This window comes from Erithacus rubecula (genome assembly GCF_903797595.1).
Source record: "Erithacus rubecula genome assembly, chromosome: 1".
NCBI lineage: Eukaryota > Metazoa > Chordata > Aves > Passeriformes > Muscicapidae > Erithacus > Erithacus rubecula.
In genome coordinates, this window is record NC_136658.1 from 66,169,698 (window position 1) to 66,183,937 (window position 14,240).

A 14,240-nucleotide genomic window follows, 5' to 3' on the forward strand; every position below is an offset into this window, starting at 1 on the left:
CGCCCTTCCGCCGCTTCCTGCCCGCGGCGCAGCCGCCTCCTCTGCCGCCGCGGCCCGGCCCTCGGGCTCTGCGCTCACGGGGCTTCCATCAAATTCTGCGGGGTTTGGTCACTGCCCCAGTGAGGATTAAGCAGTTGCGCTGCGAGCGTTGTACGCGTGGCCGAAGTTTCGTTTTAAAGGAAAAGGGAAGACAATCATCAGAGGAATTGGCTGTGTGGAGGAGCCGCCAGGAGTGAAGTCAGCAGGGCTGGGCAGGAACTGAGGGAAAGGTCGTTGCGGCAGCGGGAGGCGCTGCCCAGCTCCTCCGAGCGGAGCGCAGGCTGAGGGAGGGCGGCAGAAGCCAGGGAGCGCAGCATGAGTTTGGCTGGAAATGACCCGGAGATCATCGAGGGCAGCCCCTGACCGAACACCCCCATGTGAGCCGGGCCAAGTGCAGCATTTCCTTAAACACCTCCTTGGACACCTCCATCACCTCCCTGGGCAGCCCACTCCTATATCTACTTGCCTTCGTTCTTCCTGATGTCCAACCCAAACCTCCCCTGGTGCAGTTCGTGATACCACTAGCAGTAGGGGTTACAGTACTAATTAATGAAAAAGTTATATCATCTGTAACTTGTTAAAATTTATAATAAGTGTTAAGTTTTAGTAATCAGAGAACCAGCCTTTTGTGGGTCACCACCTAGATCCCTACTTTGTGCAAATCAGAATAAAAGCCAGAAATACCTCTCAGCGTGAGCTGGTGGGGACAGGGCTTCCCAAAGGCAGCCGGAGGCCTCCATCCTCCGGAGGAGGAGCAGAAGGATGGCATTTCCTTCTGTGAAATGCCTCAGAAATAAAAAATTGCCTTTTTTTCTTCCGTGGCTTCATGTGGAAAAGAAGTGCGGCCTCAATTTTTATTTTCTGACTCAAGTGGCTGGGATTTTAGCTGTCGTGTTTTGTTTGGCCGCTGTCACAGGCACAAAGGGGAGGGGTTGCTCAAACTCCTAATGTGAGCTCTCATTTTACGATTTACTCCAGCTTCTCCCTTCCTTTGCAAAGAGAGTTTGAAGTACAGATCCACCCAGCTGGCACACCGGAGCCCATGGGATATGGGGAGGGAGTGATTTCCATTTTACTGTCTGTTACACAACAGTCTGCTGCTGGAGACACGTTACTGCTGCTGGAGATTTTCTCCACTTCTCCAACTGACATAAACTAAACTGACAAATAATTTTCCTTGTGTATTAGCTGCATCTATGGCATGAAGTTTTGTTGATGAAGCTGTAACCTTATGGTGCAATTTTTTTTTCCCTCCCACGCTCCCAGTAAACACCAATGCAATTTCCCTGTATCAAAAACCACTAATGTCTGTCAAGCATTATAATTTCAAGTTTCCTAAAATTATGAAATACTTGTAGTATAGGAAAACATCCCTATTGAATAGTTTGATTAAAAAAACTAGCCTCCCTCTCTAGTGCTTCAATCAATCTAACATAACTCGGGATGAGGACTGTTACCAGATACACTTCCACAATGCTTATCCACATTCCTAAAAATATTGCCAGCACTCCCTAGCTGCAGGGAGCACTGCCAGATAAACAACCACCAGTGTGGGTATGACCAGCCTTCCTGTAAATGGGGTGAGGCTGGGTTTGCAGGTGGAAGCCTGACTGCAGAGTCAGAGGGAACAAACATTGAACTAACACTGCAGCTGTGGCAGAGAACTGCTTGTTCAATAGTTTGTAGAGTTTCTTCTGCCAAACAGCAAGACCATACTCCCTCTGCCACAGTTCTGATCCTATTAGTTTTTCTAATAGGATTTTTTTAGTACTAGTGCTAAAAGTTATATTTAACCTTACCAACCAATCAATAAAACTCCAATATTAATTCAGTCATAGAAAGTCATATTCACTTTCATTTTATACTGATAGAATAATAATAGTAGGCATCATATTTATTCTTGACTTACCCTCTGCTTAAACACTGCAACATAGAAGTTTTTGAAGTCCCAATAATAGTTTGGGCTGTCAGTTGTATCACACAAGCTACAACAATCTTTGCAAATTACACTCAAAATTTCGTGTTGTTTGTCTGTAACGTACTGGGAAGTGATGGAAAAGGAGAAGTCCAGTTCCTAGCTATAGCTCAACCATCAGTACAGCTACAAAAATATACATGTTTCAAAGGATACCACTGTGTCCAAGTCAGTTCAGAAGTGATTTGTGAATTGCTCATGTTCCACCACACTCACACCGACTAACCACACTGTCCTGTTCCTCACTGTATTTTAGTTATTTATGATGATTGTAAAAATACTATAATAAAAAAAACATTTCAGAGTAAATACAGAAAAATGTTTTTCCATTTGATTTATTTTCATAATAAACCAATTAAAAATACAAAAGAGGGACCCAAGGTTCAATGGGCTCCATCATTTAAAAATTTGTCTTTAAATACAAAGTCACTCAGTAATATGAATACATATAACATTAGACCTCTAAACATAACAATCTTATTGATCTTATTTGCATCTATCAAAAATTTGTATGGAAAAAATTAGCTGAAAAAACTTCCCTGCAACATTGAATATACAGTATTTACAATCAAAAACAAGAACTCTTAGCAGTATTAATCTCCAAAAAAACTGCATAAATTGTATATATTTAATTTCCCTCCCCCCTTACAAAATAATCTGAAGTAGAAAGCGAGATTGTTAAGTTTCATAGTCGCAAAATGGCATGAAAAATTTGCACCTGTAGTGATGCCGTTAGCTTCTGTAATTAAATATATCTGATGTTTTCATATAAAATATAGACATGGCATTGTCCATTACTGGAATATATGTTTCGAGTACTCTCAATAGGAGTGTATATTCAATTTTGCACACACAAGAGCTTGTGCTGCAAAAAATACAAGAAGGATACCTGGTTATCAAAGTCTAAAACTGATGTCATTCACTGATATGAAACAGATACTCGATCATAAAAATTCAAACACATGGAATGAAACTGCTGTACTAAAATTAAGTGCTGCTTCCAAAGGTGATACACATACAGATTAAACAGAAAAGGTTACAATAACATTACTGCAATGTAAATGGGCAACAGACTGACAACAAAATAAGAGAGAAGTTTGAAACTTTGGCCAACAACCTCAGGAGAAAGTTTTCATAGCATAAAAAGCATGTTCCTTCATGCCTGTACTTTGAAAAATGAGTAATATATAATTTTATTTATATGACATTTAGCAATTAACAGAAAATCAAAATCCATCCTAAAGCATGAGTTCTAAGAATTAACTGCAGAAATTGAGTAGCTTTGCAACATCATGCTTCAGAATCAAATCATATATACATAACTGAAAAGGTCCCATCACATTTATGAAAATAATCATCCACAGGGTCTTTTTTTAAAATGATTTAATTATCAATACAAATTGGGCTCCAATGGCTCATTTTCTTGCTTCACTTGCACATTAGATGGGAAGTTATTCGAACTGGACACTACCATCACAAATGGTTGCTGCTGGAACCTCTGCTCTGACTGCTCAGCATCTTCCACTTTGTCACTCTCCTCCTTTTCCTCCTCTTCTAAGCCAACCTGCTTCGTGTCTGGTGCTTTAATGACCGAAGTGATCACCGTGCCCGATGGCTGAGACACCACCTGTGAGCTGCTGGGCGAGAACGTCACCACGGGCGTGGTGGCACTGAAAGATGGAGACGAGGCCACGTTGGCTGTTCCGTTGCAAATTGTCTGCACGCTGCTGGTGAGCACCTGCTGGACTTGTGCTGGGCTCAGCACAATCGAGGAAGGAGGTGAGACTGGCTTCTGAGACTGGAGCATGATGTTTTCTTTAAGAACCGTCATGGGCTGGGAAGTAGGAATGGCTTGTAAAATGAATTTCTGTGCTGCTGTTACTGAGGCTGGATCTGTGCTGGCTATCACTGTAGTAAGAGGCACTGTCTGGAGTGTTACAGTATGCAGCTGTTGATTTCCAGGAGAAACAACCACTGGAACTTGGGCTGGAGTCTGTAAAGTCCTGCTAAGATTAGAGAAGATTATTGGGTCAGAACACTTACATGCTGAATTTTTAAAAAATAATTATAGATTTACTACAGAAAAAAGCATTTGGCCTCATAAACATTTAATTTACCTAACATTTCCAAGAGGTAGCAGAATCTCTTTAACAAAACAAGAACTGGACCTGACCCCTGAACTCAGCAAGATAGTTCCCAAAGCAAAGGTACCCTGCATGAATAATATTGCCATTGCCAAGCTGAGCAGCCTGCCTTTGAGACATTCAGTGGCTCATCAGAAAACCTGGGAATCACATCCAAGACCTCCATATCAAGCACTGACCAACATCAAAAGCACAACCCACTAGACAGCTGCCATCAGTTTCAAAAATTATGCAAAGCAACTAATAAATCACAAGCCTAAATAATTCTCAAGTCAGGCCTTGATTGTCCTGACATCCACATATCCATTTAACTATATTCAAAAGTATCCACATGGTAGCAGGGTCAGGGCACAACCTTGCCACACTCCCAGGACACAGAGCTCTCTGTCTCCCAGGCTCACACACACCTTCTGGTAAAATAACTGATCAGAATCTTTTTCCAGAACATCATTTTAAGTTAGCAGTGATTTCATCAGTTGCAGGCTAACAGACTTGGGTACCACATTACTGTCTATAGGTGTAGAGCTGTGGGGACAGCCTTAGAGGATTAAGAGCTGAATTGCTGGAGTACACAGCTACTGCAGTGCACAGCAGTGACTTAAACATGGAAACACAATCCAGACACACAAATTAAAACAAAACAAAACCCCTGGAAAACATAAATGGTTACCATGGGAAAGAGAGAGAGGAAGGGATGGGTAACTGCCTAGAGATCCTTCCATAGCTTGTTTCATTTCACTGTGCCATGCTGTCTCTGGCAATCTTTCTTTCCTTCTGTTTGTCCTGCAGAGTTCTCTACAATGTTTAATCCTGCCTGCCCTCCTCCCCCTTTTTAGTCTTAAGTTCTCCCTTGTGTTTTCTCAAAAAAAACAAAACAAAACAAAACAAAACAAAACAAGCTATCTCCACCCCCAGCTTGTTTCTACCCCTGTCAAAATCACTTTAGATGGAAAGTAATTTACTGTCAACATTTGTGCTTTCACATCCATGCACAATATTGCCTGCTCTTCTTTCTGAAGATTGGACCACAGATAAGGCTTGTCTGCCATACATCAACCATGGAATGTCCTCCATTCTACAGTCCTTCTACTCATATAGAATTTATTTTTCACAGCTCTGTGAAAGTCTACATGTCAGCATTTAACCACTGACCAGTCCAACCCAATTCAGCATATTCAAAACTTCAATTTAAAACCATACTCTGGATACCACAGTTGCAACAAAAAGCTTACCAAAGCAGGACTTAAGTGGTGCTGAAGCTATGGGACAATGTGGATGCAGATGCTGCTGCTGGCCATAGTCCAACCACACAGGGAGCTGCATTCCCTCTTTCTTAGTGCAGCAGCAGAGACAGGTACAGGAATATACGAATAGGATTCCTTATATCCCACTCAGCACAGTCCTCTGGGAAAGGCCTCTAGCTGAGCTCCAAAGACTGCTCCAGCAAGAGCAGGCCCAGTAACCCTGCTGGTATCAGGCTTAGAGTACATAGGTGCTTCCCTGAGCACCCTCCAACTGCCAGTCCCTGCTGCAGGCAATCTTTTATCCAGCACTCATATAAAGAAACAAAATTGCCATCTGTAGCTTTCTTTTCCTCCCAAGAAAGACAGTTGCAATACCCAGCAATACTGCTACAGCAAACCAAATCCAAATCCTTGGCAAGGAGTAACTATGACACAAAATTTGATGTGACTGACATCAGAGTCAATCTTGAGCTCCTTTTTCAATAGAAGAAATCTCAAGGAAGAAATTTACGGAAATGGGGCTAGTTAAAGGTGAGACACCAACTAGAGTGATTGCTTCTTTCTTTCAAACATCTAGAGAACCTGGTGCTGGCACAGCAAATACCAACAACCAAGCCTAAAGTGCAAGGCTCAGAATGACAGTACCAAGGCTCATATAAAGTCTCCTAAGGGTTATCAGTGCCAATTATTTTTTTCCCTCAGCAATTCCCCTGGGATTTTGACAGAAAAGTCACTACTGTCTGTCAGAAGTAGCAACAGGATGAGGACATCCACTAGGTTCTTTAAAAAATAAAAATAATAATAAAAAACCCAAATTACCTACAGTTAAATAAACTTGTAATAAAATCAAAACGTCACATAGGTACAGCTCAACCCAGGAAAGTCTACAGAGACCAGCAATGCAACTGGAGCAGCTATGAAGGAGAGATAACTAACACTGTCCATTAGAAAAGCATCAAAAGTATCAGAAGAGATACCAAGCCAGTACTTTAATCCATGCAGAAACTTCCCTGAGTTTGAAGGATTAAGAACAACTCAGTAGCTGCAATTTTGAAAGTAGGGGCTGAAGCTGCTAGCCTGTGCTAGTATACCCTGCAGGTATTACCTTGAAGCCACTTCCTTGTTCTGCAGTTGTTTTGTAAATATAAAAGCTGCTATCTACCAAGTAGCTTTGAAGGATAAACTCAAAATGTGTGCACTGCATCCAATCAGTGAAGGTATCTGCAAAGCACTAAGAGCAACAGCTCTAAGACATGAAACCAGACCATTTGTCTCAGCACACTCTAATTAGTATCTGCATATTGATCTTAAGTAATTTTATTTCTCTTGAAAGGCAGTTCCATGCCTGAGGTTTATTCCAGATGCATTGTCTTCTCCATCAGCCAAGATACAAATATGTGATACACACACATATCAACCTGCACATACACATATATGCATACACACACTGTGTGAAATTGCTACAAGGGAAGCATGCAGTGGGTATCTGTATAAGCACACCATAAATATTTATTTATGCTCATAGTGGCCAAGCAAGACATTTGCCTTAATTGTTACACCTGATTACTAACTAAAAATCTATCTGCCTAAATAATTTGCCTTAAATACAATTGGAAAATATACAGCTTGGTTAATAATTTTGTCTATTTCACCAAAAAAAAAAAGTACACTATAATGAAGGTGATTTATTAACACTGGGCTACACTATTTTAGGTGTTTTTAAGTCTATATTTTGCTGTATTTCTGAATTTCACTGGCATTTTGCTAACAGCCTTTCTTCTCTAAGGTACAAATATTTTGGATGATTATTTTAAAAGTTGCTGCTGAGGTTTCAAAAATAAAAGGAACATTGAGCAACAGTGATGGAAAGGAAATGCTGCCATAAAACAAACAATCTGATTACAACTGAGAAAGGAATGACAAAAATCCTGAAGTCATTTTAGCTTGTCAGAAAATGATCATCTATTTATTGGGCCATTTTTTACTGTTAATGGCCTAGAATTGTGCAGTATCTTATTAGTTCATCAAAACGTAAATAGTGACAGGGAAGAAAAACAAGTTTATTTATGGTAATTTATGTGAAATTTATTATATGGAGAAGATACCAAAAATATTGAAGCTGCAAGGCAAGGCAAACCAAGTACTTCAAGCACAGTAATAACATGAAACAAAGCAATATTAAGAAATACACAGAGAGAGGTAAGAGAGGACAGAGGCAGAGGACTCAACTCTCAAGGTGTCCTTTTTACTGAACCACAAAATCTAACAATCTTCTTTCCAGAATTTTTCAAAACTGCACAGTCACCTGAATTAAAACTCAGGAACTTTGCTACTAACAGACTTGCAGAGCCTCCACCTCTTTCAGCAGTGCCAAAGAAAAAGAGCTTCTATGGATATCTTATTGTACAGAAACAAAATTAATCTGATTAGATGACACTGTAGTCCTTTCTGTCAATAAACAGACGCCTTCTTTCATACCACAGAAATTAAATCAGAACTGGGCTTAAGAAGAGGTCTTCTTCAGCTATAGGAAAATCAAAATGTTTGATTATAACCAAAGTCTTTGCTGTGATAGAAGTTGTCCATATTGGAAATGTGTTCTGAGAAACACACCCTGTTGTAAGCTAAATCAGTTTCTTGCAGAAGCTCACTGAGACCACATCAGCCTATTTCTGACCAGCACCTCCCTCAGGAATTCTTGGCTTCATCGCTGCTCTTACACAGAATGCTCACGCCCTGAGAAAACACGATTCGTGTTCAGCTACTTCCTCTTGAATCAGGATCCTGCCACTGCAATCCATGCTTCTGTCACCTTCAGAAATAATTTTCTACTTTGAAGGTTGCAAAAAGATAAAGATGAGAACTGTGGCTGATTCATCATGTCAAGGTTCTTCCATTCAATGTGAACATGGAGAGCATATGCCACTGGTCCTCTGTGGCCTGTATTAGCTTTCCCCCAGCTACAGAACTGAGTCAGGATTCTGGTCTTCTAACATGCTCTGTCCAAGCTATCACAATGACAACTTGCAAGCACAGAAAAAAAACCCTGTAAGCTGAATTTTGATAGAAATAGATTAAAACCTGAAGTGCGCCAAAACTTGCACAGGGTCTCTCAGAAGTCAGCTAATTGCAAGTTTCTTGGTATGTAGAGCTGCCAGCTAGAAGGTTCACTACCATGACCTGTACAGCCAATAACAGACAGACATATAACTAAAAATTACTTCCTATATGATATTCTCTGAACTGTAAGCAACATAAGAATCTCTCTTCACTCCATCTTAAATCACTACTACTCTAGATTAAAGGTAAATGAAAGTGCATCTCTCTTATCTGCAGTCCTCATCATTTAAGGGAGAAATTTATTTGTCCAAACATGGGCACCTTTCAGCCCTGGAGGATGCCCTGGGCAAGGTGAGTCACCAGCCCAACAGGAGAGGTGCATTTTCTGCAGCAACAGAAAGGATTCCCTTTAATGCTCAGAGTGAGCCAATGTACACAGAGCTGAATCCCAGGCCGGTGCCTCCTAATTCCAAGGCCAAAGACAATTACTCCAATAACCCAGGTCTTCTGGTTAACCTGTGGAAGTTATTCTGGTTTAAACAGAATAATTTTACAAGCACAAAATTCAAAAAAAATCAAATTTTTATTCCTCATAATAGCTGGCACATTGGAAAAAGTAAGCAATAAAATGCTCATCCAGAGAGGCATTTTTGGTTTTGTCTTCTCACTGGAAAGATGTGGTGCCAAACTCAGCTCCCAGTTGCACGACTGGAGACTGCAATAACTGTGCCTGCAGACACCAAGCCAGAACAGTTAGACCTGCAGACCAGCAGTGTGTTTACAATTCCAAATATTCCCACTGGGGATACTAGATGTTTTCCTCAGTCAGCAAAACCCAGTTTGCTTGACCTGACCCTGCTCCTGCCCTGTTTCCCAAGCCTCAGTTAGCACATCACAGCCTTTCTGTTTAAGCACTGGGGCTGAAGAAGAGACTTTTATCCTTTGTAAGTAACAACTCTCCTTGTCTTCCTTTCATAGAGCAGCACCAAAACTTGTCCAAAAAGCACATCAAAAGCCATCCAAAAGCCAAGACCTTTCCACTTCAGAGTAAGATACAAGCTTTGTGCAACTATAAATGAAGTCACATGAAGAGTCAACCACAGATTTACATTGACATGCCCATTTGAGAAATGCCAAGAGGCCTTGGGGAACTTGGGCCTTGGGCTGCAACACTCTCCCAGTGATATTTTGGGAGTGGTCTGTATCAGGCAGTGTTCCCCAGTGCAGGTCAGGGATGATGACACAAGCACTTCACAACAATCTTCAAACATTACTCTTTTGCCAAGTCTCTTCGCAAGGATGCATGTTCAAACATTCTCTGAAGGCTATGGTTAAGTGTTAAGAAACCAATTGTTTTGACCTCAAAGATGCTCAATATTTTCTCTATTATTTTTTTCTTCTCACAACAGAACAGAAGCAAATTGCTGCAGAGGGAAACACATTTTTTTCCATGAAGAAGAAGGGTGAACATTTACATGAGTAAAACTTTAGAAACTAAATTGCGTAAGGCAAATTAAATGGGTTCAAGATGTTCATGCTTCAAGGCATAGCCCAACCATTAACCAGTATGCATCAGAAAACCTTTTGAGGATCATTACCATGGTTGCTGTTTTGCCCAAATGACCTTGACTATTTACATGCCCCAGTCACTGAACAGCAACTGGCAACCAAAGCTGCTATTTGTCCTCATGCTTCCCACACTAAAAAGTGACTTCAACCACAATGCCACAGAGTGTGTGCATACATCAGAAGGTTTGTCAATTCTTAGTCTACAATGACAGTCATACCTGCTGTACATTTTCAAATCATGCAGACCATTCATTTCAACCCTTATGGAAGACCTGCTGCAGCAATTCAGAATGTGTCCACAAACATATTCGTTGGCCTAAGACTTACAGCTGTCTGAACAAACTTTGGTTTCAGCCTTATTATAAAACAAGATGCAAAACATATGTTCTGAAAAATGTCCAATGTGTCATTCTACCTCAACTAACTAGTTGAAGCTTGCCCTTTTAAGCTGAGCAGAAATATATCTGTTATAAATTGTATTTTGAGAGCCTGGAATGAGCAGTGTCTATTGCACAGGACTCATCAGCACCTATTTTGCAGCTTGTCCCAACCTGGTTAAAAGCATACAAAAAAAGTCTAGATTGTTGTTTTTATTTTCACTCTAACTCTCAGATCCTGTAGTATAAACTTTCTTAATCAGCAGTACTTCTATACCATTCTGAAAAGGTTTGATGCTTCTTTTTTAACTCCTTCACTTTGTCATCTTGGCTAAGTATAGTTAGAGACTTCAGGGAATAATGTTCTGGTTAAAAACAATGAATGTGAACCAACATAATACAGAACTCTAAGGATTTAAGGCTTCTGTTTCATTTGAGCTTAACACATGTATCAACTCTACTGCTTTTTCTCTTAGGTCATTACCCAAGGTCTGACTGGGAAATACTGTAATGCAATAATTGGATGTCATAATGTCACTGAATAGTTTTCCAACTGTTAGGTTGGACTTCTTGCCTGCCTTAAGTGTTACAGCTACTTCTGTTTGTGGTTACCATTGTTCATACTATCTATACCACTGATATTGTTTGCAATCCATAATCTAGAGTAGGTCTAGCCTAGAGCTATTTAACTCTGCAAATTGCTGAAGTTTCCCCGATTCATATTTAGTGTTACTGTTCTGCTGACTTATATGGTTCACTACAGACTCAATTATGTCTGTACTGCTTTCTTTTTACTATATTGCTCTCATCCATTTTTACAAGTAAATTCTGCTACTAAGGGGCTGGTACAAAAAAGTCATGATGCTTAAGTGCTGTGTAGTGTTAGCCAGCTGACTCACAAATTAAGCATGGAAGCATAACTGTCTCCCAAATGTCTGCAGATGCACAGATCCCAAAGGATTATTCTCTTAATTGTTTCCTACAATCAGAAGAACTTGTTCTTTTAACAGCAGTAAAATGCTACAGCAGGTAATATGGAGCTTACCCTTGTAACTGGGGACAATACAAAATATGACAAAAATTCTTATGAAGGAAAACTAAGAAGCAAGAAGGAAAATAATTTTGAAAGTATCAATCAGACCCACCATTTATAATTCAAAAGCTAAGACACCAGTGTAAAAGCAGATATGAAAACACAGCTTCTGCTGTGGGACAGAACTGACAATGTCAATTTTAAAGAGAAGTTGTATATTTTTCCTTTTTGAATTATATGCATTGGGCCTAACACCATGGAAAAGATGAGCTTCCCTCTGCCATAGGTAGTACAGTTATGTGTGTACCTGTCATATTATGCTGTAGCAACTCTAAATTCCTAGAATGAGCCACAAAGACATTTCACTTCAACCAAACTGGAAGACTAGAATTCTTGGAAGCAAAACAAAGAATCAAGTCTATCTAGGCATCATCCAGTGAATTTATAATTATTCAAATATTTATTTTCTGTACATTTTCTTACCTTATATTCTGAACTGAGGAATTCAATGATTCATCTGGAACATTACTGGTTACAGCTGCTTGTCCTTCTGTGAGGGGCTGCAATGGCTGCATTACATGCACTGTCCGAAAAAGCTGAGTGGGATGTACTGGCTGTGGAGATGGCATTGTCCTCAAAACTTCTGAAGCCAAGCCAGGTGACTGCTGCTGTACAACTTCTACTTGCTCCTTCAGCTTAGCAGGCTTTGAGTTTCCTGTTTTTGCCACTGAGGTTGATCCACCCTTTGTTCCTGCGTTTGCAGATGCTCTAGTTCTGCTTGATTGGTTTCTGTTGGCCACAGCAGGTGAGAGCAGAGTTGAATCTGATGATTCAGTGCTAGGGCTCGCATCGTCATCATCAATATAGAGGAGGTCTTTTGGCATGTCTTTAAATTGATATACCAGGCGCTGACCTTCTACTTTAGCAAGGATTCCTCTTTGGTAATAGTATCTGTTTAAAGTGCACACACATCAGGTTACATAGGTTTTTTGCTAAAAACAAAACTCCCAGAAAAAAAACAAAACTCCAGCACCAGCAAGTTCAAAAACTTCTGTGTCTAGTTTCTTCATTACAAAAGTGGCCAATTTAATAGTATACTTTTTCCTCAAACAACTTTCTTTACTGATATTTCATGCCACCTTTTAATTTCAAACTCAGATAACTCTGAGGAGAAAAAGAAGAACTCCATGACATGGCAGATCTGCTATCAACTCACATTTTGTAAAAATGTTGCATGAAACTTCCAATTCTCCTTTTGCCTCCTACAGTTCTGTCAGTTATCTCAATTCATGTTTATTCGCCCAGTGAGCACAGGCAGATATTTTAGCTACAACAAAGTGAAGGGAACAGGACAGGAGGGCACTATTTCAAATATTTAAAAATTAGTAGAACAACTTGAAATCACTCACATCAAAGTGATGGGAAATGAAAAGAAATGCATGCAGCTCAGTTGGACAATTATCAATCAGCTGATAAGGCTGAAGCTCCATGGTTGTCTACTTTGCACAGTTTTTTATGTATGAGAAAACTTCCAGCCTGACAGGCAGTGGTACACTTCTATGTTTTAGAATTGTCTGTACACACAAGTTCAGAGAAATGAAACTAGAACTGAATTCTAAAACTAATTTTCCCTTGGAGATGGAATCATGTGCAACAAATATAAATAATTTAATGAATACACATGAATGTTGGTGGTTTTTTTGGTAAAGAGATTCAAATTTTATGTAAAAGGTTTGCCTCACTTGAAATCTTCAGTCTCTTACTTAGTCTGTGTCTGACTGTGAAGATGCAGCAGCAGTACTGAAAAATATCTATTCTGAAACTAAAGGTGACTGATTTGGAATTGAGGTTAGTGAGGGTCACTTTTAGTTAGCTAATTTATTTTGCTGAAGTAACATTTTCATTTCCCAAACTAATAGAAAACTAGATTTTCCGTTATTCAAATTACACGAGGCATTTAATGCACACAAACACTAAGACAACAAAAACAGTCTGCTATTAAAAATGCACATACCTGAGAGCTCTGCCCATTGTTTCATAATTCATGTCAGGTTTGTTTTTGTGTTTTCCCCACAACCTGGACACAGCTTTGGAATCTACCAGTTTGAAAATGCCCTTTTCTCTTTGAGTCCATTTGATATATTTAGGACATGTAGCTTTGTCCTGGAGCAGTGCTAGTAAGAACTCCCAGAGATAAATTGTATTTCCTAGAATAAAAGAATTTCAGAAATCAAACAAACAAACAAATGAAAAAATAAGTTACTTTTCCATATTTTATTAATGACACAAATTTTATTAATTCTTAAAATTAAGAAGCTGGTATCTTTACAAAATACATTACATCATCAAGACTAGGAACTAGTGATGTAAAGGCATGGGAAGAGAAGGTATAATCTTGTGAGTTATCATAATCTAGGTGTCCAAATACCCCAGCCACTCTGTAACCAACAGCCACACTGTTTGAACCACCAACATTAGACAGCATTTGTCACACACATGCCCATTTCCCTCCTGCCTAATCCAGTTACAGAAGCAATCACTATTGCTTTACCTTGAAAAGGAACATACTCAGTTCTATCCCCTAAAAATGCTGGAAATTAAGCTGTTGCTTAAATGCTTTGTTGAATCAAGGTGAGTGTTATAATCTTTTAAAAGGCTAAACAAAATCCTTGCCTTTAACAATGAGATTTATATGGGTCAATCAGTGATATGTGCTGAGGTAGGCAACCTTCAACAGCAAAGTACAGAAAAAGATAATTTTTTTTAATCCAGTGAGTGCTTGTGCTTGCTGGTAGACAA

At 39.7% G+C, this 14,240-nt stretch overlaps 1 protein-coding gene across 5 annotated transcripts in view; it reads right to left on the minus strand.

Moving 5' to 3' along the window:
- Positions 1–3,380: 3,380 nt before the first annotated feature.
- The window catches only part of ELF1 (E74 like ETS transcription factor 1), an 84,590-nt gene continuing 73,730 nt past the window's right edge, over positions 3,381–14,240 (minus strand). For 3 of the 5 annotated variants that reach the window (XM_079301825.1, XM_079301824.1, XM_079301826.1), the window contains exons 7-9: positions 13,456–13,648; positions 11,925–12,392; positions 3,381–4,020 (exon numbers count right to left, since the gene is read on the minus strand). In XM_079301825.1, coding sequence (XP_079157951.1) covers positions 3,405–4,020; positions 11,925–12,392; positions 13,456–13,648 — 1,277 coding nt within the window. In that variant the 3' untranslated portion in view covers positions 3,381–3,404. The remainder of the gene's footprint in view (positions 4,021–11,924; positions 12,393–13,455; positions 13,649–14,240) is intronic. The other 2 variants (XM_079301828.1, XM_079301827.1) reach the window with 1 other exon arrangement.